Below are 24,687 nucleotides of genomic sequence, written 5' to 3'. Positions count from 1 at the left end.
CTTAGAGGGAACATTGGTCACGGGTTGTCTAGATGTTGCAGGATGTAGTACAGACCCTTATTGACTGCATCATCCACTGACCTGTTTGCTCAAGGTAGGCAAACTGCAGAAGATCCAATACGGAGAAGAGCAATGTCCTTCAGATAAACTAACACCAGTCTCTAGAAAGGTTTTCATGATCACAGATGCCAAAACGACAGACCTGGGGCCTCATGTATAACGCCGTGCGTAGAACTCACACTATAAACGTGGCGTAAGCACAAAAGCGGAATTGTGCGTACCCACAGAAAAATCCAGATGCAGGAATCTGTGCGCACGCAAAATTTCACGTTCTTCTACTACATAAATCCCGATCAGCGTGAAAAGTAACGCACGTGCACGCGCTTGCTGCCACACCCCAACTCCTCCCAGAATTATGCCTCTTTGAATATGCAAATCAATATAAATAGCCCCTTACCTTCAGCGCTTCACCGAATGCGAAATGGAGGTCCTGCTAAGTGAAGTAGAGGCCAGGAAAAATGTTTTATTTGGTAGCTTAGGAAGTGGAAATAGTAACAAAAGGAAATTGATGGAGTGGCATAGCGTGGTGGATGCACTCAAAAGTGCTGGAGCAGAAAGTCGCACTGTGACCGAAATAAAAAAGAAGTGGTCCGACATCAAAGTTGCCCTGAAAAGGAGAGTTGCAGCTCATCGTCTGCATGTCAGCACGACTGGAGGAGGTAGTGAACTCCCGGAGCTCACACCATTTGAGCAGCGAGTTGAGGCAATTATTGGCGATACACTCATTGCCGGCATTGTACCAGCTGGGGAAGGTGATTCTGACATCATCGCAGGTGACGGTGAGTTACCATTTCTGTTTTGATTACCATTATCCATACTCGTGTAAATAATTTGTATGTGAAATAAGACAATCAGGCTGCAGATGCTGTATTAATTACTGTTTAATTAACTCCAGACAACAGTACAAAAGCTGACCCGAATGCTGAGGACGTGGCTCCAGGCGATGATGGTGCTACGTCTGTGCCGACCACATCTTCGGGCGCTGGCTGCTCACACACCCCTGCCTCGGAAACCACTGTTCGATCATCTGGCCGTGTGCTGACTGATGCAATTCTGGAATCCCAAAATGCATTGGTGGATGCGGTGAGAGATGTAGCCAATGAACTACGAAATATAAAGGCAGTATTGTGTGATTAATCAAAAATTAAATGACTTTGTGAATAAATAAATGATGCATCTGCTTACCTGTTTTTACATTCTGTGAATTACATTCATTCGACATTGTAATGCTGTCCGGTGTGGCTGCTCATTTGGTGGACCAGGGTCCGGTTCATCATACTGCATCTCTTCAGGTACGGGCAAGCTACGAATGAGTGCCATATTATGTAGAATGCTACATGCTTGCACGATGCGACACACTTTCTGTGGACTATAGAGCAGCACTCCACCAGTCTTATCCAGGCAGCGCCAACGGCCCTTAAGCTGCCCTATAGTACGTTCTACCACCGCCAGAGCCCGAGAGTGGAGGTCATTATAACGTCGCTCTTGTTCAGTCAGTGGGTTGGCGAGAGGGGTGAGGAGCCACGTCTTCAGCGGGTACCCACTGTCACCTAAGTAATCGTGTTATATGGTTACATCGTACAGATAACGTACGACTCTGATTAAAAGGTAATAAAAGTCTTATCTTACCGAGAAGCCAGCCATCACGCACTGCACCATTTTCAAGTTTGTTCCCCACACTACTATTTCTCAGGATGAATGACTCATGAGTTGAGCCAGGCCATCTCGCAACAACATTAGTGAGGCGCATTTTCGCATCACTGATGATTTGCACATTAACAGAGTGAAAATGCTTTCTATTCACATAAACAAATTCATTCTGTGAAGGTGCTTTTATAGCAATGTGTGTACAGTCGACCGCTCCGATGACATTTGGAAAACCGGACAATGCTGCAAATTGCGCTTTGATGTTTGCCTGTTCAACGGGAGTGTACGGAAATCTGATATATCTGCTTGACAAGCGGATAATACCATCCCATACAGCTGGCATGGCACGACTCAGTGATGACTGAGAAATACCGGATCGGTCAGCCAATTCACGCTGAAAAGCTCCTGTGGCTAAAAATCCGAGAGTGGACAGAACTTGCAAAGGAGCAGGTACAGCACAATTCCTGAAAGTCTGCCTTTGTAAAGCAGGTGCCAGTTCAGCACACAGCTCCAAGAGGATCGCTCTTGGAAATCTAAACCGACTTAGTAGCCAGTCATCATCATGTGCCAAGAAATCCGTATGATCTCTGAATACGCGTTCTCTTCTAATCCTTCCATTTGCGATGTCCTCTAACAATGCTAAGACAGCCATGGCAGTGGAATAGTTTGGCCAATCTGTGCACAATTATATTGTTACAAAGTGATTACAATCAGGTGCCTTAAATTTATCAACGATATGCAGTTAGTTTCAGTGTATATGATACAGCCGCGTCAGGGATGTCGATCTAAAAATGAAAGGAAACCACACAGGAACAGTAGCACTGCTTTGACGCTGGGTGCCGCCAGTCTGCAAAACCGAGCGGAGAAATTGCGTACGCCAAAGTATGAGTTACCGTGGAAATGTGCGTGGCGTTACGCCAAGTTTAGGTTTTATACATCGCGATTTGAGCGTGGAAAGGTTCGTACGCAACATTTCTGTGCGTACGCACCGTTTATACATGAGCCCCCCCCCCTGCAGTCTATAAGTCCTTTCATCTGGGATTTCATTAGGAGTGGTATGACTTTGGCTTGTTTGAAGCATCAGGGAACTTCACACAGCACTAATGATTTGTTCAAAATTCCAGTAAAGACGAGGTGATATGATTTACAATGGGCACTGTATATAAGACGTTATAAATGTCACCTGCTACCTATTTGAGTAGCACGGCATTAACAAACGTTTCCTAAGATAACGGGAGGATCTGTGTGAACAATTAATTAGTAGAACATGTGTAATCTATTAAAGTTTTCGGTTGAAAAGTATATACAAATACATTAATTCTGAAAACCTCAGAATTTTAACTAAACTGCGATCAAACTTTAAAAACTAACTTTTTTTTTAGGTATTCTAGAGCAGTGTTTCCCAACCTTGGTCCTGGGGGCACACTGACTGTGGCTGCAGGTTTTTGTTCCAACCAGATTCCTAATCAGTGACAACACCTGATAACACTGATCTCATTTAATTAGCTGGTATGATTCTTTTATTCAACATTCAGAAAAGCACAGCAGCATGATTTTTACATTTTAAGACATTTTTATTAATATTTGTTCTTTTGCTATAGATTTAAATGCTTAACTCTGTTGATTTCATTATACTCTGTATTTTGCCCTTTCTCTGTGCAGTTTTTCCGCTTCATTGTATCTTATTAATGACAAATAAAAACAAGCAGAGCAGACACTCTGGCAAACAGCACTGAATAATCAAAGGCTGCAAATACTTTAGCATCAGACCCACTAAGTAGTAAATAATGGATTAATTAAAAAATTAGAACACTAGAAAAGTAGAATGAAAATCAAGATGAAAATATTGTTAAAACGAAAAAAAAAAACATTATTCCCATATAACTGCCTGGTACATTTATATATTACCAAACTTAGTTTTCTAATTTCTATATTGTTCCCAAAACACAGAACTTGGGAAATAACAGCTCACTTAATTACCTCAGGAGTCCAATTAAAAACAGAAGTTGGTTGGAACAAAAACCTGCAGCCGCAGTGTGCCCCCAGGACCGAGGTTGGGATGCACTGTTCTAGAGACACGTGTTACTCCCTGTCACCAAAGCAACACTAAAATCAGATGATCTCCCGTGCAGTTCCGCGTGCCTCGGATGTTTTTACACTGTGCTGCGTCCCCGTTTCCTAGGTTACTGAACCAAATCCCTCCTCCCTGCAGTCGTCGGGAAGTAGGAAATCTCACGTTATTACCTCAGATCCTGAATGCGTGTAGGCCGGCGTGTTCGCTTACTCGCACTAAAACACGATGGCAGAAGCAGGCTTATTAGTACTGCAGGATCAGTTTATTTGCTCTGTGTGCCTTGACACCATGAAGGATCCCGCTTCAGTTCCATGCGGGCATAACTTTTGCATGAAGTGCATTACAAACTACTGGGATCGGACAGGCGAGAGCGGCTGTCCGCAGTGCCGTGAGATATTCACTCCGAGGCCGGTGTTGCGCAAGAACACCCTGCTATCGGAAGTTGTCGAGCAGTTCAAAACAACAGGATTCGGTTTACCATGCAGTGAAAATTACCCAGTAGAATCAGAGTGTGATTTCTGCACCGAGAAGAAGTCCCGAGCAGTGAAGTCTTGTCTCACGTGTCTGGTGTCCTTCTGTGAGACGCACATCCAACCCCATTATGAAAAAGCCCTCTTGAAAAATCACAAGCTGGTCGACCCGGCTGTAAATCTGCAGCAGAAACTGTGCACAAAACACGAAAAACCAATGGACTTGTTTTGTAGAGACGATCAAACTTGCATCTGTTATGTCTGTTTTGCAACGGAGCACAGGAGTCACGAGGCGACCACACCTGAGACAGAAAGAGAGGAGAAACAGGTGAGGAGTTTAAATGAGTTTGTATGAAAGTATATCAAGAAGCTGACATTTTAATTGGGGTCAGTTATCGCTGCAATGGTGAGTTGCAACCACAATAAAATATTCAAGTCTCAGATTCCGAAATTATTCAGTAAGTGTTTTGTTTCTTTTTTGTGATTGCCACCAACTTTTTCCCCCAACTTTTAAACTGATTTTTGTTTTCAAATAGAATGATGTGGATGAAAAGCTATTAGAAGTTCGAGAAGGAATCCTGGAGAGGTCCCTCAAAATGCAAGAAATGAAAGAATCTTTAGGTTCGATTAAGGTACCTTCTAATTACTAGAATTCAAAATACAAATACTTTATATGTATAAATAAATTTGTTTCGTCATAATTAAAAGAACTTTCAGAAGCTTGAGTTTGAATCGTACACCTGGCCTTTGTTCATGTGGAGTTTGCTTGTTCTTTGGTACACTGGTGCACCTCCCACATCTCCTCCAAAGATGTGCACGCCATATTGACTTGTGATTCCATATTTTCTCTTTGTGAATCTGGGTGAGTAGCCAGTATGTGAATGGTTTCTGATGCTGGTGGGTTAGACATGAACCTGAATTGAATTAGTCTGGTTATCTGTTATGAGAGTATGAATTTTGGTAATTTTTGCTTTGCACCTTCCCCACCATAACCTATCATCTATGGGGAAGGAGTGAAAGCTTTAGATTCGTCAAAAATTCCGATCGCCAATTTTCGACAGATCTCGACGTTTTAGGGGCCCCTAATACCGAAAGTATCAATATCTCAATGTGTGTCAGTTTTTTGAGGATGTTCTAGAGCTAAAACAGCTGCATGTATAAATACCAAACTTAAAACTTTAGCCTGTTATGAGATGACGATGTGCTGATTAGTTTTTGAGCCAAATCGTGCAACAGAAAGAGGCACTCTAGAGGAACCCTCAAATACCGTAATTCTGCAATTAATTATGAATTCTTCTTGTCAATTGCAATTATAATGACCTATTTTATGATAAGAAAGATCAGCATCAGAGCGGTAAATAATTACGGAAATGTTATAGTTTGGGTAACTTGGTTCCTAGGATGCAAAGCCTACTGACGCACATGTCTGAATTTTTAGCAATTGTGTATTGTGGTAGGTCTGGCGTTGTTTTTGTCTCACTGCTTTTAAGCCTAAGCTTAGATTGTGTGGACTTCCTGTTGACGCTCCATTTTTGCCCTGCGCCTCAGAGACGTGCTAGCAGGTTGAGAGGGGTTGCTAAAAATGCCCCAGTATTATGAACTGTTTTTATCTTTACTCTTTTAATTTGGATGGGTTTAAGTTTTGGCTCCTTTCATTGACTCTGAAATAGAGGTGTGTGTTTGAACAGGTAGCAGGACCTGTGGGATGTGACTTAAAACCCGTGGAAGTTTTTACTTTAATTCAGATGGAAATGAGTGGTAAGAAATGAGATTGTGGAACAAATGCAGGGCAACAAATGGACTGTAATGGTCAATAAATCTCTAGTAAAAAGTGATAATGTTGCATTGAATATGAGCAAAAATCATTGCATGAGCCAAGTTCTGTATTTACATTTTTGTTTAGTTAATTTGAGAATATGTTGAATTTATTTGTAGTTCAAGATTAGTTTATATATTAAGAATATGGCTAGACAATAATTATTTAGTTGTAATGGGGCATTGTTACTTTAAGAAGGGGTGTTGGGTAGCGGGAGTTATGGGAACTATGAAGGGATTATAAGTTTTTGTGTGGATTAATAGGGCTTTGGAAACACACAGTTTTCTTACCGTGTCTGTCTTGAGTTTCATTGTGACTGTGGAAATGTATAATGTGGAAACTAAACGTTGTTTGTTTTTATAAAACAATGGAGTAGATTAATGTGACACGTCAAGGACTGGACTCGCATACGTTCCTGCTGTCATCACAAGTTGTTTTGCATCTTCAATCATGACATTCTAAAAAAATGCGACATAATGCGTGCTGATTCTAGAGTCTTATTGGGCGGAGGTGTCTGCTAATTTCAAAGAATTACCCAGCGGCAAATAAATCGCACCTCCATGTTCTCAACCACTGCTGGCTTTTAGTTTTGGAATTAACCAAATACTTCCTGATTCTCTGTCATTTCCTTGGAAAACTGTTTTTCCCTAACTTCCCTTCCAGAGGTGTTTAAATGATAAAAATTGCATAACCTTTTGCGTAAAGCCATAAACCAATATCAGTCATGCTATGTACTACCTAGAGTTGATTAACTCGACCAATTCAAATTTTTCACTTGGGACGATGTGTAAAAATGAAAATATAGATTAACTTTAACCTGGGTAATTACAGAACACTGGAGAAGCTTTTTGTCAAACCATCCTGCTCCGTCACACTCGGACACACAGTAGCAAGACAGCATCTCATGTATAAACAAACAAGGAGCTTGTTTTTGAAACTGGCAGTGCCCACTCAGTCATTTGGAAGTGGTTCCGTTTTGTTAAATCTGCGTTGATTAAACCACTGGCCATGGTGATGTCTGTCTAAAGCTAATGGCAGCTAAATAGAAGCATGACAGACTTATTCCAGCATCTCCACCAGAGTCACACATCAATAAAGAAATTTGTAGCTGTTCAAGATGAATAAGCTACTGGCAGCCCTGAAAGGTCTGTTAAAAACCAGACACTTGTGCAATTCAGTCGTGGAAGCATACCACGATGCAAACTTCCCACAGCTCAGTTATACGGACAAGAAATTATCTTTCTGTCTCTGCTACAAGTGCTCCATCATAGAGGGTCTTTAGTGTAGAGGGGGCAGCATTATAAGAGGGCATGCCTCAGTGCAGAAGACTGGCATGTATTCCTTGCAAAAAGCCTGTACAAATACTTTAAGCAACTAGTGTTTGATTTTGGTACTCTCCAATTTTTGTTTTGTGTAGAAAAGTATTTCTTTAGGGATACAAGCCATTTTTAAGGAGTTATTTTTTTTATTTATTTGTTGTAATTTGTCAACTTGAGTTTACACTTTATCGATCATAATGGGGAAATTCATCTTTTGCATGTTACCCATACTAACATCTTTGAGTAGTAAGTTGCCAATGAGCAGCATTCAGGCAACCATTCCAGTTCTAAAGTCACTTCCTCTACATCTGTTTTTTATACAAAAATAGCTACCAAGAAATGAGTGTCAGGTCAGGTCAGATCAGGTTGGGGAGCCATGTAGTGGTACAACATGTTAATACACCCACCACATGACGAACACCTTGAGATCCTGGTTGGCAACCCCCAGGCAGACACACAATCCAGTCCCACGCTCCAGAAATGACCGACTTTCTGCTGCAGCCATTGCTGTAAACCATCACAATGCATAACTCCATGAGTTATTGAAAGAGACCAGTCTTTGTCTCCATTCACTGTATAGTGTCCGTGTCTCACAGTCATATAGCAAAACAGGGAGCACCAGGACTCTAAAGACATGGATCTTCAGCCTTCTGCAAAGAGTATCGGGAGCACCACACACCCCTTTCTAATGACCTCATGACCCACTATGCTCTCCCAATCTGTCTAATGACTTCATAAGAAGAGTCACCAGAGTCATGAATGTCGCTGCCAAGTTAAGTAACTTTTCAACGATGTCGACATTCCCCCCACAGACAGACACACTGCTGATGGCCGTGCCCAAGAGGTCATTAACGGCCTGGTTCTTGGTTTTTATCCAGGATGCTCGCAAACCCAGACACTTGGACTCCTCACTCAAATCCACCATTAAATGCCATGAAGATCACAACATAGTTGGCAAAGTCAAGATCTGTGAATCTTTCTTCACCAACAGATGCCTCACAGCAACTGCCCAACACCCAGTCCATGCAAGTATTGAACTTGTGCACCCAAGTTATTGTAGAACACTACTTGTTGAGGGGTACTACAGTCACTAGTGCAAGTTACTGTGACTTGCTGGAAACCAATGTCAAGCCTGCTATTTTATCCAAGGAGCGGGGACTGCTCTCTCAAGGAGTCTTTTTTTCTGCAAGACGATGACACACACTGCTGAGAACACCAAGGCTTGTCTGGAGAAACTGAAGTTTGAGGTATTGCCACATCCTCCTTATTCGCCAGAATTGGCACCGTGTGATTTCCACCTTTTTGGAACACTCTAAAAACATCTGGGTGGTCGTCAATTCAAGACCGATGATGACAACGTGAAGAAAGCGGTGCACTAGTGGTTGCGAGGACAAGACAAAACCTTTTATTCTACTGGAATCCCGGCACTTCCAGGCAGGTGGTACAAGTGCATTGAGAAGGGTGGAGACGGCATTGGGAAATTACTTGGTCAGTTTTGTTAAGGTTCATTCCGTTTTCTAATAAATCCCATTTTCTAACTTTAGCTTGACTCCCCCTCGTACATTCATTTTTTTTTATCCATTTAAAAAAAAAAAAATACAAACTATGGTGGATCCTTCTGACTTTTGTGTATTGTCTTCTATTTTAATTGAGATCATCTTTCTGTTGTAGAGTTATAAAGTGTAATTTACTATGTATTGTGTCATAAAGTCGAGTCCCTTCTGTAAATAATTACAAGATGGTCAACCCTGTTGTAATTCTGCAACAGAAACTACATAAAACAATGAAAAATCAATGGACATGTTTTGCAAGGACGGTAAAATTTGCATCTGCTGAATGTATGTGCTTGAGATTGACCTTCAATCGCCATCCATGTTTTGAAGTCATGTTTCTATCTTGAGTGCAAATCTTTTAACGTGTGCTGTTCTTTGTGAGCATAATCTTGTAGCATGTGTGCTCTCCTGTAGTGAAAGACAGAAGAGAGGACAAAAACAAATGTGACATCTTGCTGTTACATGTGAGGTCTCATTTTCAGTAGATAGAGTGATACTTTATTAATCCCAAGGGGAAATTCACATACTCCATTGTTTCTTAATATTGTTGTGATTTTAAAAATCATCCTGTCCCAGGCATTATCTGAAAATGTAAAGGTAACAGTGCAGGATTTGGAAGGATGTACATTTAATTCTGTACATTCATAGGGTGGAGAAAAATGCGAAGGCTCTGCATCATGTTTTAGGAGAAATTAAACATAATAGTTCTCTGTCTTTGGTGAGCCAATTGCACATTATCTCCTGAGTAGACTTTAAAATCTTCCTCAGTTACACAAGAACAAATCTTACAGCTTTTTCCATTTGTTTGTAAAGAAATATGTCTGATTAACTCACAGCCACTTCTGGGCTTCATGCCCATTCTTTCCACTTCTAGCTGCTAAATTCAGGCCTTATGCAGCCTGCATGCATCCTTCAGAGAATTTTCTGGCCTTATTACAATCAGAACACACTCCACACAGACTGTCCCCAAGCTGGAATTTGAACTTAGAACTATGGAGATCTTCTTCTGCCTCTTCATCTATTCCTACTTATATTTGGGGTTGATATTTTATTAAACAGTTAGTACAGTTGTTCAAAGCTAGAAACATACCTTTTGTTGCTGCTTGTCTTTTGCTCTGATTAATATTCAGATGTCCAGTGGCAAGGCATTCCGTTAAGTTTTTTATTCTCATTAATCACGAAGAGTGGTGACATGTTGCATTTTAAATAGCATTTGCAAGAAAGAATTTTAATTTCCTCTCTATATGTCACAGTAGAGATTATTTTAAATGAGCCCATCCTTTTCCCTTTTCTCTTCATCTCCTAAATAACTGCTTCCTTTCCCAAACACTGAACATGCTTATTCATTCACGCCAACTCATAGAAGTCCAGTTAGCCAAATTATACTGTACACGTGTTTGGGAGGAAGCTGAATTTTAGAGTTCCATGCAAAAGTTTGGACACAACTTATCCAATTACACATTTTTTACTGAACAGTCAGCATGGGTTCAGAAGAGGAAGGTCATGTTTTACTAACATGCTGGAATTCAATGAGGAAGTAACAAAAGGGTATGGTCACAGCATATGATATTATTAAATTATTAAAATTATCTGGACTTTTAGAACACATTTGATAAGGTGCCACATGAGAGGTTGGGCATCAAACTAAAAGAAGTGGGAGTTCAGGGTGATGTTTGTACTGTAGAGTGGTGTAAAATTGGCTCAGACACAGAAAACAGAGGGTTATGGTGCGAGGAACCTCATCAGAATTGGCTGACATTGAGTGGTATCCAGCAGGGGTCACTGCTAGGGCTACTGCTACTTTTAATACAGTGGTACCTCTGGTCACGACCGTAATTCGTTCCAAAACTCTGGACGTGACCCAATTTGGTTGCGACCCGAACGTAATTTCCCCATAAGATTGTATGTAAATACAATTAATCCATTCCAGACCGTACAAACTGTATGTAAATATATATATTTTTTAAGCACAAAAATAGTAATTATACCATAGAATGCACAGTGTAATAGTAAACTAAATGTAAAAACATTTCAATAACAGAGAAAACTAACCTTGTAAGAGTTTGAGCTAGACCCTTACGAACCACTCACTGTAAACACTTTTTTTATGAGTTTTAAGCACAGGGAAAAAAAATTAAATGCCACTTCTCTTGTGAAACTTTTCAAACCATCCTCTACTGGCTTTAAATTCCTCACCTTGGCCACTCGAAGAAGGATTTTTTTTTCAGCAAATCGCCATGAATCTTCCTGGCTTTCTCGCATATGATCGCCTCGCTTACGCTATCCCCTGCAAGTTGCTTCTCGTTCAACCACACTAGCAACAGTTTTTCCACCTCTTCCAGCACTTGAGGCCTCTGCTTGGTTAACATTGTAACGCCTTTTGCAACATCAGCTGCTTTGTTCGGCCCTGTATACGCAAACAAAAGAAAATGTGAAACGGAGAATGGGAAATCATTGGTGCGTACGAACGTGCGTAGGGAAACTGGCAGCCAGTGTTTTTGTTTGCCTCCACAGCGTGTGGTCGTGAACAGATGCAAAATTTTGGCAATCTTTTTGATCGTAACCCGATTTGTATGTGTTCGGAAACGTTCGTGACCAGAGGTTCTACTGTATATATAAATGATTTGGATAGGAATATAAGTAATAGGCTGGTTAAGTTTGCAGATGATACCAAAATACTGTAGGTGGATCGTCAGATAATGTGGAATCTGTTAAATCATTACAGAGGTACATGAACATCTTACAGGCTTGGGTAGATTTGTGGCAGATGATATTTAATGTCTGTAAATGTAAAGTATTACATGTAGGAAGTAAAATGTTAGATTTGAATTACACAATGGTAGGTCTGAAAATTGAAAGCCCACCTTTTTGAGAAGAATTTAGGAGTCTTGGTAGAGTAGACACTATCAACTTCCTGAAGGTGTTCAGAAGCCTTTAAGAAGGCTAACAGAATGTCAGGTTATATAGCACTCTGATATGTGGAATACAAGACCAAGGAGTTTCTGCTCAAGCTTTATAACACACTGGTGAGGCCTCATCTGGAGTACTCTGCAGTTTTGGTCTCCAAGCTATAAATTATATATAAAGAAAACTGTTTAAAAACCATGCTTATATTAAGTTAAAAAGTGTACTAAAAAGTAAAAAATAAGTCTCTCATACATCACTCGTAAAATAAAAGTGTGGACGCTTTTCATCAATCAACATTCAAAAAACACTTCTTCAAATCTTAGCAAATGCGCCCACGCTTTTATTTTACGAGCATCTCAAGTCACAAGAGACTGCGAACTTGGCAGCCACAGCACCCAGCAACAGATGTTTTATGTTGATTTATGTGTGGATCCATTACTTTGTATGTTTTTCAGAAAACTGCGTTTTTTGGAAAAAATATCCAGCCCTCAACGAGTTAATGTAAATACCGAGGAAATGTTCATGCAGTCTAAGCCCATTCATTTTGATGCAGTGCATCCGGAAAGTATTCACAGCGCATCACTTTTTCCACATTTTGTTATGTTGCAGCCTTATTCCAAATGGATTAAATTCATTTTTTTCCTCAGACTTCTACACACAACACCCCATAATGACAACGTGAGAAAAATTTACTTGAGGTTTTTGCAAATTTTTTTAAAAATAAAAAAACTGAGAAATCCCATGTCCATAAGTATTCACAGCCTTTGCTCAATACTTTGTCGATGCACCTTTGGCAGCAATTACAGCCTCATGTCTTTTTGAATATGATGCCACAAGCTTGGCACACCTATCCTTGGCCAGTTTTGCCCATTCCTCTTTGCAGCACCTCTCAAGCTCCATCAGGTTGGATGGGAAGCGTCGGTGCACAGCCATTTTAAGATCTCTCCAGAGATGTTCAATCAGATTCAAGTCTGGGCTCTGGCTGGGCCACTCAAGGACATTCACAGAGTTGTCCTGAAGCCACTCCTTTGATATCTTGGCTGTGTGCTTAGGGTCGTTGTCCTGCTGAAAAATGAACCATCGCCCCAGTCTGAGGTCAGGATGTCTCTGTACATTGCTGCAGTCATCTTTCCCTTTATCCTGACTAGTCTCCCAGTTCCTGCCGCTGAAAAACATCCCCACAGCATGATGCTGCCACCACCATGCTTCACTGTAGGGATGGTTTTGGCCTGGTGATGAGCGGTGCCTGGTTTCCTCCAAACATGACGCCTGGCATTCACACCAAAGAGTTCAATCTTTCTTTGTCTCATCAGACCAGAGAATTTTCTTTCTCATGGTCTGAGAGTCCTTCAGGTGCCTTTTACTAAGGAGTAGCTTCCTTCTGGCCACTCTACCATACAGGCCTGATTGGTGGATTGCTGTAGAGATGTTTGTCCTTCTGGAAGGTTCTCCTCTCTACACAGAGGACCTCTGGAGCTCTGACAGAGTGACCATCGGGTTCTTGGTCACCTCCCTGACTAAGGCCCTTCTCCCCCAATTGCTCAGTTTAGATGGCCGGCCAGCTCTAGGAAGAGTCCTGGTGGTTTCGAACATCTTCCACTTACAGATGATGGAGGCCACTGTGCTCATTGGGACCTTCAAAGCAGCAGAAATATTTCTGTAACCTTCCCCAGATTTGTGCCTTGAGACAATCCTGTCTCAGAGGTCTACAGACAATTCCATTGACTTCATGCTTGGTTTGTGCTCTGACATGAACTGTCAACTGTGGGACCTTATATAGACAGGTGTGTGCCTTTCCAAATCATGTCCAATCAACTGAATTTACCACAGGTGGACTCCAATTAAGCTGCAGAAACATCTCAAGGATGATCAGGGGAAACAGAATGCATCTGAACTCAGTTTTGAGCTTCATGGCAAAGGCTGTGAATACTTATGTACATGTGCTTTCTCAATTCTTTTATTTTTAATAAATTTGCAAAAATCTCAAGTAGAACTTTTTTCACGTCATTATGGGGTGTAGAAGTCTGAGGAAAAAAATGAATTTAATCCATTTTGGAATAAGGCTGTAACATAACAAAATGTGGAAAAAGTGATGCGCTGTGAATACTTTCCGGATGCACTGTATGTTACTTTTTATGTGTGCTTCTGTTTGAGTGGCTTGAGTGCGTGTCTCCCGTGGAGTTTTGCTTATCTTGTAGTGGGGATCCTAGTGGCTGTCATATAAGTAAAAGATAAAAAGGTGCAAAATATGCAAGTTTAAGGTAAAATTGAAACCGTAGTTGAAGTCGTACAGGCTCTTTCTCTGTTGTAAGATAGATGACTTTGCAAATTCGATTTTAAAATTTCAAAACTTTCTACAGCACTATCTGTTTGAAAATTGAACTGCCTTGACGAATTTCCCTGAAGAATAAGTGTGATACATTTCAGCAAAATTGGTCCACTGGGAGCAGAATTGTTTTATTCAGACAGACTCGCAGACATGGCTACCACAATAGGTGCTTCCTGCATTATATGCAAACACATCTAATGAAAACCATTGTAGATGTGGAGAGAAATATGTGTACACTTCACTAAGATGGTGATCAAGTCAGGGTTTGAGCTTTGGACTCTAGAGCTATAAGGGACAGCTCAGGTTTACCAAAATGTAATTCTTATTGCTGTTTCAAGTTACTCACATATAATTTCACTGATTCTGAAAAAGTTTAAATTAATAATAAAAAAAATCTTATTTTCAAAGTCTGTGCACCAACACTTGCCTAAACTGACTAACCATAATGATGGCACTCTTTATTTAGATGTCTGCTGATCAAGAAGCACAGGAGGTCGAGAACAGCTTTGCCAACCTGATCCATTGCATCGAAGAAACCTGCAGCAATGTGATGGACCGCATTAGAGAGCTTGAAAAGATGGAGATCGCTAAGACTGAAGAAGTCATGGAGCAGCTAGAGAGGGAGATTGAAGAGCTAAAGAGGAGAGATGCTGAACTGACCAGACTCTCAGAGACAAATGACCACATCCACTTCCTCCAAGTGAGTGTGTTGCTGTAGAAAAAGAAATTTCAAGACCTGCTGTTTAAATTTATTTACTGGCTAAGTTACTGTTACCTTTTGTTGTACACTTTTGCAATTTTCCTGTTATCTTTTGTGGTGATAGGTTATTAAAATGATTTGGTGTCACTATTTATTAATTTGACTAATTCCCTGTTTGGTAACATTTTTTGTAGACTTTCCCGTCTATCAGTGTTCTGACTGAAAATGAAGATTCGCTCCAAGTTACTGTCACAAAAGACTTCTGCACTGAGGACCTGCGGAAGCAAGTGTCCCAGCTGACTGAAAATCTTTTCAAAATCAGTCAGTGGAATTTCTCAAAAATTACTAAAACAAGTGAGCATTATTTAATGTAATATTTCAGGTGCTTAGGAGAGTTATGTAGAATTGAAGAGCAGACTAGTCTGGGAAGTTCCTAAAACTTTCAAAGTTAATACAGAGTAACATTATAATGAGCAAATTCTTGTTTCCTCTTTTTTGTTGTCATGTGAAGCCCCTGTTTATGTTATGGTGCCTCCAGAACCACAGAAACGAGAAGACTTCTTAAAATGTAAGACTTGTCTTTTTTTTAGTTAACTTTTAAATTAAAAACTTACTATTGATATGTACAGATGTAGAAACCTAAGACCGCATATTTATAGCAAATATTGCATGTTTTGAAACCAGATTTTCAAATTGTTCAAGCAAAATCCCATTGTTTCCACTGTAAAAAAAGGTTCAATAAATGCCTGTTAATTTCACTAAAATTTGTTCTTTAAGCAATGTCTGACTTTGTTGGTCCTGGGGTTAGCTAGCATTGCTGCCATATGGAGGTTGTGCTTAAATTCCTACTTGGTCAGAGGTTGGACTTTGTCCTTGTGTTTCAACTACATTCAAAGGACATGTATTTGGTTAATTGGTGAACCTAAACTGGCCCTGCATGAATGTGCCTTGTGATGATGTTAGTTGTTTTGACGACTCTCTCTTTCACAAATGTGTCTCTGTCAGATTTTAACGTTTCTTTAAATACAATCAATAATTATTCTAAGAAGAATCAATACAATTAAATACTGAATGGAGTCTGATAACTGCACAAAGACCCTTGTAAAGTCCAGTCTTTGGAACTCGGAGAGAGAAACAAGGTTTTGAGAATGACACAAATATTAATTTTCACAAAGTTTGCTGCCTCAGTTTTTTTGATGGCAATTTGCATCTACTCCAGAATGTTCTGAAGAGGGATCAGATGATTGCAATTAATTGCAAAGTCCCTCTTTGCCATGAAAATGAACTTAATCCCAAAAAAACATTTCCATTGCTGTTGTGAGGAAGGCTTCAGGGCGCCCAAGAAAGTCCAGCAAGCACTTGGACCGTCTCCTAAAGTTAACTCGGTGGCAGGCACCACCAGTGCAGAGCTTGCTCAGGAATGGCAGCCGACAGGTGGGAGTGCATTTGCGCTCACAGTGAGTTGAAAACTTTTGGAGGATGGCCTGGTGTCAAGAAGGGCAGCAAAGAAACCACTTCTCTCCAAGAAAAACATCAGGGATAGACTGATATTTTGCAAATGATACAGGGATTGGACTGCTGGGGGAAAAGTCATTTTCTCTGATGAATCCCCTTTCCAATTGTTTGGGGCATCCGGAAAAACGATTGTCCGGAGAAGAAAAGGTAAATGCTACCATCAGTCCTGTGTCATGCCAACAGTAAAGCATCCTGAGACCATTCATGTGTGGGGTTGCTTCTCAGCCAAGGCAGTGGGCTCACTCACAATTTTGCCTAAGAACACAGCCATGAATAAAGAAAGGGACCAAAACATCCTCTGAGAGCAGCTTCTCCCAACTATACAAGAACAGTTTGGTGACCCACAATGCCTTTTCCAGCATGATGGAGCACCGGGCTATAAGGCAAAAGTGAGAACTATGTGGCTCTGGGAACAAAACATTGAAATTTTGGGTCCATGGCCAGGGAACTCCCCAGACCTTAATCCTGTTGAGAACTTGCAGTCAATCCTCAAGAGGTGGGCGGGCAAACAAAAACCCACAAGTTCTGACAAACTCCAAGAATTGATTATGCAAGAATGGGCTGCCATCTGTCAGGATTTGGCCCAGAAGTTGCTTGACAGCCTGCCAGGGTGAAGTGCAGAGGTCTTGAAAAAGAAAGAAGGGCCAACACTGCAAATATTGACTTTGTATAAACTTATTGTAATTGTCAATAAAAGCCTTTGAAACTTATGAAATGTTTGTAATTCTACTTCAGTATACCATAGAAACATCTGACAGAAAGATCTAAAAACACTGAAGCAGCAAACTTTGTGAAAACCAATACTTGTGTCATTCTTAAAACTTTTTGGCCATGACTGTGCATTTTTTCTCAAAAAAAAACCGTAAAAAACGTTGCGTTTTTTGACTTGAAAAATTTAATTTCTATTAAATCTCCTCTTACTACTGTAAAATGTGCAAAGCACTAAAAGTACATAGTCAGAAGTGTAGAAAGTATATTAATAATAATAATACAAACAATAATGATGATGATGATGAATAATAATATGAACAGCACACTGCATGCGTGCGAGTGACATGAACGTCACTTTCGGATTCACTTTTGGTATCACTGACTGTTTCAGTTTCACTGCCTGAAGACCGATTCACGTCGTCATCACTGCTGATGAGAGGCATTACAAGATGTCCAGGTAATGCTCAGGCCTGAAGCTTGCATTTGACATGCCCATACCATTGCCCGAGTAACGCTCGGCAGTGACGCTGTTGATACTTTTACAGCCTGAGTAATCCTTGGGTCTTACGTGAGATTCACTATATAGATGCTCGAGTGACACTCGGGACTAATGCTTTTAGCACTGTTTTCACAGCCTGCGTGATACTTGAGTCTAATGCTAAGGAGGTTAAGCAAGGAGTACAGTACATTGTTGGGTTTGCAGAACCTGCAGGCTCCAAGGATCAGAACTACAGTAGCAGTTTTGATTTCAATGTCCGTCATTCAGTCTTAGCACCATTAATAGCATACACCATCACTAGATGCTTTTCAACATATGAACATAAGACATTTGACAGATGAGAGGAGACCATTTAGTCCATCAGGCTTGTTTCTTTAGCTAAGTTGTCTCAGTATCTCATCCAGATACTTCTAAAAAGGTTGTCAGGGTCTCTGCTTCAACTACACAGCTATGTAGTCTGTTGCAGATTCCTACAACTCATTGAGTAAAGAAGTGGTTCCTGACTTCAGTCGTAAATGCGCTTCCCCCTAATTTCCACTGGGGTCCTCGGGTACATTATTCACCATTTAGTTGAAAGAATTCTGTTGGATCTACTTTTATCGATGCCTTTGAAAATGTGAAAACTTGGATTAGGTCCCCTTGCAGTGACCTCAGTTCGATACTAAACAGGTTTAATTCTCTTAAGCCTTTCAGAGTAAGACATGTCCTTTATTAATGGGATGCATTTGGTTGATCTCCTTTGCACAGCTTCAAGTGCCACTATGCCTTTTTTGTAGTGTAGAGACAAGAACTGCTCACAATACTCTGTGTTCTCACTAGTGCATTTTATATAATAAAATATATATGTGTGTGTGTGTGTGTATGTGTGTGTGTGTGTGTGTGTGTGTGTGTATATATATATTCACGGCATTCGAAGTCTGTGTCACAATCTGATAGTGTGGGTGGTTACCTACCAGGTAACGCTTTGTGGTTGGCCAGCAATCTGCTAACATCCGCCACGGTGCCCTCAGTTTTGTGAAGAGCAGATCATAGAATGGTTGAAATAGTTTACTGTCAAATAAATGCAAAGAGTACACGACACGTGTTTCGCCCTCATTCTGGGCTCATCAGGTGTACACACTCCACTGCACTCCCTTTCGGGAATCGAACCTCGGACGTCAGCGTCAGAGGCGATGCCCCTAACGTTGCGCCACGGCGTGTGGTTCGTTTAGTGCAGTGGAGTGTGTACACCTGATGAGCCCAGAATGAGGGCGAAACACGTGTCGTGTACTCTTTGCATTTATTTGACAGTAAACTATTTCAACCATTTATATATATATATATATATATAATATATATATATATATATATATATATATATATATATATATATATATATATGTGAACACACTGAACGCAGCCCCAAGGGGACGTGGCTGGTCCTCTGGAAACCCCCTCTTAAACAGTGATTCTATGGGAAACTAACACAGTTTTACATCTCATCTTTGCTCGATCAGCTACAAGCCTGCTGAATCCATGCCACGTGATCTGCATCTGAAGCGGGGCTCTGAACATTTAAAAGTCCACACCGCAGCTGTCCTTTTGTCTCACTGCCTTGTCTGTCTTCCCCCAGACACCCTCTGCTTTATTCTATATGCTTTATTATGCTGTTTCTTGAAAATCCTGAATGAATCTGTGCAACTTTGTAAACCAAATGTGACAATATATATATATATATATATATATATATATATATATAATATATCTATCCATGTGTGTATGTATATGTGTGTATATATATATATAAAATAGAGAGAGGGGGAGGGAGAGAGGTTGGAAACATTTGTTATATAGTCTAAGCATAATATCCCTTGGTTTATATTCAACAGCTTTTATTCTAACATTTTAATTAGCATTTTTAATCACTTCTGCACATCGCTTAAACAATGAAAAACATTGAGTGTAAAACCCTGAATCCTTTTTAGAGGTGACTTTCTGTAGGACAGTATCCCCCATCTTGTATTTATAATCAATTTTTCTTTTTCAATGTGACTTGTCAATGTTAAACTGCATTTTTCAAGTGTTTGCCCCATTCTGAAGATTTCTTCAAGTCTGTTTGATTTATTTTTGCTGCCTAATCAGTATTTGCTATACCCTGCAGTTTTAGAATCATCTGCAGATTTCACAAGTTTGTATTAATTATACCAGAATCAATGCCATTAATATAAATTAGGAAAAGCAGAGGTGCTGAGATACTCCACTGATGACCTCACCACATGAGTATTCTCCTCTTATCCATAAACTTTGTTTCCTGCCTGTTAACCAACTTGAAATCCAGTTTTGTAGGTTACCTCTGATGCCAACAGCAAACAGGACTACAAAGCAGAGAATAATACTGTGACACTGAAAGTAAAAGGGATTTCATTTAAAACACTTTGATAAAATTATGCAGAATTACAGTATGTATGATTATTAAACTGCATAATAAAAATAACTTTTTTTGCTTGTCAATCTCCTCACTGAGGACATGACCAGAATTTTCATCTGGACAGGAGAAACTCCCACCAGAAGTAGTAATGAACCCAGAAATGCCAGCAGAGTATGAGTAGGGTTTACCAGTTGCTCAGTCCACTGCTCTGCCAGATGATGAGGATGATCTGTTAGTGAGATTATAGCACAGTATCAGCAGTCTAGTTTTATACACGGTGGCTAGAACTTTATTTGTTCCCAGGGGGAATTCTGGCTTTTTACAGAAGATCTTTAAATAAATAAATACAGTCTGAACACACAATATAAAGACAAAAAGGGAGACATTTGAAAAAGAAAAAACTTTTGACTAGTCAGCTATAGACCCAATGAGGCATTATGCAGGTGTATTGTCAGTATAAAGGAGCCCCAGTCATGTTTCTTGACGCACTTCTTCCTCAGTGCTGGTGTGTCTGAGAGAGGATGTGCACCATTGTTTGTAATGGCACTCAGTTTTGTTTTAATTCTCTCCTTTGCTACATCCTCCAGGGGTTCCATAGTGCATCCTATAACCGAGCCTTCCCTGTTAATTATTTTGTTGATTCGGTGGGCCTCCCTTGAAGTGATAGTACCAGCTCAGTACACCACAGCAAAGAAAATACAGTAGCACTGGCCATCACAGAGTTGTAGAAGATGTGCTTCATTCTCGCTAGGTGCCCTTATTGCAATATGAGTGCAGTAAAGTGATCTGATTACATTATTAGAACTGGACACTGCTACAAATTGCCTTTTTTATGTTGGAATAAACATGTTCTGTTTTATGTATGTAAACCCATGTCATCAAAAAATTGGAAATTAAGGCAGTATTGGTAAATCTGTATGTGTGTGAGAGAGGAGATACAGTATGCACTGGATTGGTATCTCATCCAAGAAATTCTTTTGTAATGGAGTTTTGCTCACCATAACTCTGTGATGAAAAACTGGATTGAGAAATCGTTATTCCGTTTTATATTCGGATACTGTGTATAGTTTGACTATATACTGATCAGATTTCCTCTGTCATTTTCTTTTTATTTAGATTCTTGTTCGCTCACCTTAGACCCCAGAACAGCAAACAGACACCTTCATCTGTTTTCTGGAAACAGAAAAGCAACATGGAAAAGTCGAACTCTGATGCATCTTCACCATCCTGAGAGATTTGACTGTTACTCTCAAGTCCTTTGCAGAGAGGGTTTCTTTAATACTCGCTGTTACTGGGAAGTGGAGTGGAGCAGGACAGTAACCATAGCGGTCTCTTACAAAAGCATCAGAAGGAAAGGAAAGGAGGATGAGTGTCGACTGGGGTATAACGACAAGTCGTGGGGCTTATCCTGCTCCAGTACCTTCTACCGTGCCCTTCACAGTAACAGGGAGTGTAGGATCTCTGCACCTCGCTGCTCCAGGATTGGTGTATATCTGGACTATATCAGTGGCTGCCTCTCATTTTATAGCATCTCGGAGACAATGACCCTCCTGCACAAATTCCAGACCAGCTTCACTGAGCCTGTATATCCAGGCTTTCGAGTTCATAAAGGTGATTCTGAATCCAAGTGTGATTCTAGTATAACAATCTGTTAGCTGAGCCAGTCTGGTCAAGACTAATATTCCATACACATGTAAATGTTTTGCTGATTGGATGAAGTTGTAAATTTTGAGCTAAAGGGCAGAGAATTCCAAAATTGGTAGTCGAAAAAACTTTAGTGGTAGAAGGAGTCTCCCCTGGGTTGTCAGTTCCTTGGTCAGCCAAAGGTAAATGGACTCTCTACTGGTAATAATTTTATTTGTGTTTCTGCTTCATTGCCAGTTGTCATTTTTCTTTAAATTTGCATAATTTTTAGTTAGTTTTTTGAATAGTGTATGTATATTCTTCTACTTCCTATATACACCTTGCATTACATTTTTTGTTTTTTTTTTTACATCTTGGTTTGTGTTTTATTTGTAAACGTGAACCTAAACTACACTCCGCTGGCTCTCGCACAGAACCAGAGGACAAAACTCTAAATATAAGCTATAGGGGTTGCAATAAATTAAATGTGTTTGTAACACTTCTTTTTGTTGGGTGATATGTTTAGGTAGCTTCACATCATCTCATTTGATGGAGTGGTTTCAGTGCGTTGCCTGCATGTTGTCATTGTCTCTGAGGGCCTTTCATTTGTTAGGGCAAGCATGGCTTGTTCGTAAAGTATGTTGTGCAAAGCTGGGATATACAGTACTAAACCCCTAAAAGATCATAGCTGTTATTGCTGCAAATATTACTTTACAAAATGTTAACGTGGGGATTTCATGCTTAAGCAAGCAGCATTTTAATTTTTTTTTTCTTGCACAAAACAAGGTCACGTTGGGGATTGGAGTTTCAGTGCTTTGAAGTGGAAAATACCACAGTGACCAACATTTTCTGTGTACAATTTGTTATTTAGAGAATGTTCAGTAAATGCTTTTACAAGGCACTGTATACATGAACACTTGTTCTGTGTATCTGTAAAGGTTAGCACAGTACGGGTGCGCTATGAAAACTGTGTTTTCAATTTCATTTAAGCCTGGTCTTTAATGTATTGCTAATTTCTTCCTCTGATCACGTGTATAGTTTATTTTTTCTTCTGTGCACTTTTAAGCCGTTAAATTACAGTGCCTATAAACAAAGTCTTCACTTTCTTGGAAAGGTTGTGTTTTTATTGTTATACAACATCAAGTCACAGTGGATTTCATTTGCTTTTTTGAGACTGAGCAACAGAAGAAGACTTCAAAAGTGAAAATGAAAACAGATCTCTATAAAGTGATATAATATATATATATATCTATTATAATAAAAAAATCTTGGGAGACAAGACTTTTTATTCTGCAACGAGACGTGATCTTTTGAAGAGCGACACTTTCACGTCCCGCGAGACGAAACTTTGTGCCAAGAGATTTAACCACACCTGGGGCCGGAAATAAAAGACAAAGAGTAGACGACAAAGTAGAATGTCGTAAAGAATTCAAATACGTTGGCGCGATACACATGCAGAGCAGGTTAGAGATAATGGAAGTACGAAAATTCGAAAGTCTCAAAAAAAGGATAGGAAAGATCACATTAGTACAAACAAACAGAAATTATCACTCGGTGAAATAACGGAACAGCGAAAAGAGATCAAATACAGGCAGTTCACGGGTTACGTATGAGATAGGGACTGTAGGTTTGTACTTAAGTTGAATTTGTATGTAAGTCGGAAGAGGTACATTATTTTAACAAATGTTATTGTTGACCGACTGTAACCAAATGCTCTGCCAATGAACGATGGAGTTTCACCCCTCTCTGACCTGTTTATTATTTCTACTTTATTTTCCATGGTGATGGTTTTTCTCTTCTTTACTGTATCACCAGCACTTGCATCAGATTTGTGTTTCAGAGATATTGTTGAAGGGCGAAGACAAAAGGTTAAGATGAGCATATCGGTGTGTCTGACACTGAAGTAGTTGCAGCTTTTCAGCATCGGTGTCCGTTCCCTGGTTGTCTGCTCTGGTTAATTGCAATTATAATTAAGTGAACGTAAACAGAAAAAAGGACAAATTAAAAGGAAAACAAGAAAAGAGAAACCCTGTTGCCTCTCTGAGTTTGCCTAAGATCCTGTGTTTCCAGTGGTGTCTTCTCAGTACATTCCCTTCTTTTCTCACCTCACGTCTCTCTCTGCTCTCTTGCAGCCTCTTTTCCATGCCATACTTTCCAACAGATTTTTACTGAACTGGCATCTGGTATGTCTCACATATTAGAGCACACCACTCCCTAGCAGCTCCTGTGTTTCAACAGTAGCATCTTCAGGGGCTTTCCTGCTGCCATTGTGGTTCTCTTTCTCTCTATTGCAGATCTTTTGATCAGGCCTGTGCTATCCTACTTGTGCAGTTGCCCGTAATCTTTATCATTATATTGAAATAAAGATTTAAGAAAGTGCAGTCAAGCGAACATGTGTGCGCAGTGGTTTGCTGCCTCAGGAACCAGCATTCTGAATATAAATCATATATTCAGTCCTATTTCATATAGAGTTAGCAGGTTCCACGTGTGTGCTTGCATTTTCCTCCCACATAACTAAAGTCTTGGAAAGATATGTTATTTGGTGACATTAAATTGGTCTCATTATTAGTGTGGATGTGTGTGTGACTGGGACCTTGTCCCGGGTTAGCTTCTGTCTTGTGCCAAGTACTCTTGGGACAGGCTTTTGGCCATGACAACTCTGACATGGGTTTAAGAATGTAGTGTTACTGTGTTTCATATAATGTGTGTGTATGTGTTTTAATCATAAACTTGTCTTGTTCTCTTCATGTCTGTGTGGATTTCTTCTTCAGGTCCTCTTGGTTTTTCTCCCAGTAATGCACATTGCAGATTAACTGGACTCTTTGCATTGACCCAGTGTGACTGAGCTGGCTCAATGTATGTGCTCTATGGAAATTGTGAGTCCCATCCAGATTTGATGTCTCCCATGTGCCTAGTGTTCCAGTTATCCTAAAAACTGGACCAATTAGGTTTGAAAATATGAGTGGGTGAGAAAAATAATGATTTCCCCCATGTCACTGTTGGATTTGTCATGTGTGAAGTGTAGTGTATTAAATTTTGAAGGCAAAGTACAGAGTA

General features: G+C 40.1%; 1 protein-coding gene across 1 annotated transcript; it reads left to right on the top strand.

Moving 5' to 3' along the window:
- The first annotated feature begins 3,913 nt into the window (after nucleotides 1-3,913).
- Nucleotides 3,914-22,789, top strand: LOC114661988 (tripartite motif-containing protein 16-like). The gene is made up of 6 exons (XM_028815267.2): nucleotides 3,914-4,579; nucleotides 4,788-4,883; nucleotides 14,642-14,875; nucleotides 15,070-15,229; nucleotides 15,387-15,443; nucleotides 21,124-22,789. The coding sequence occupies exons 1-6, from the start codon at nucleotides 4,007-4,009 to the stop codon at nucleotides 21,660-21,662; spliced, it is 1,659 nt and encodes a 552-aa protein (XP_028671100.1). The 5' UTR covers nucleotides 3,914-4,006; the 3' UTR covers nucleotides 21,663-22,789.
- Nucleotides 22,790-24,687: the final 1,898 nt, after the last annotated feature.

The sequence above is a fragment of the Erpetoichthys calabaricus genome, chromosome 12, assembly GCF_900747795.2.
Source record: "Erpetoichthys calabaricus chromosome 12, fErpCal1.3, whole genome shotgun sequence".
Taxonomy (NCBI): domain Eukaryota; kingdom Metazoa; phylum Chordata; class Cladistia; order Polypteriformes; family Polypteridae; genus Erpetoichthys; species Erpetoichthys calabaricus.
The sequence above is the reverse complement of the archived record's forward strand: the minus strand, read 5'-3'. Positions and strand labels throughout refer to the sequence as shown.

What these genes read in the sequence shown, in the direction of transcription:
- LOC114661988 (XM_028815267.2), top strand. Translation starts at nt 4,007, where the DNA reads ATGGCAGAAGCAGGCTTATTAGTACTGCAGGATCAGTTTATTTGCTCT. An exon ending in AATCTTTAGGTTCGATTAAG is followed by an intron (nt 4,884 to 14,641) that starts GTACCTTCTAAT and finishes CTCTTTATTTAG; the next exon opens with ATGTCTGCTGATCAAGAAGC. An exon ending in CTCAAAAATTACTAAAACAA is followed by an intron (nt 15,230 to 15,386) that starts GTGAGCATTATT and finishes TGTCATGTGAAG; the next exon opens with CCCCTGTTTATGTTATGGTG.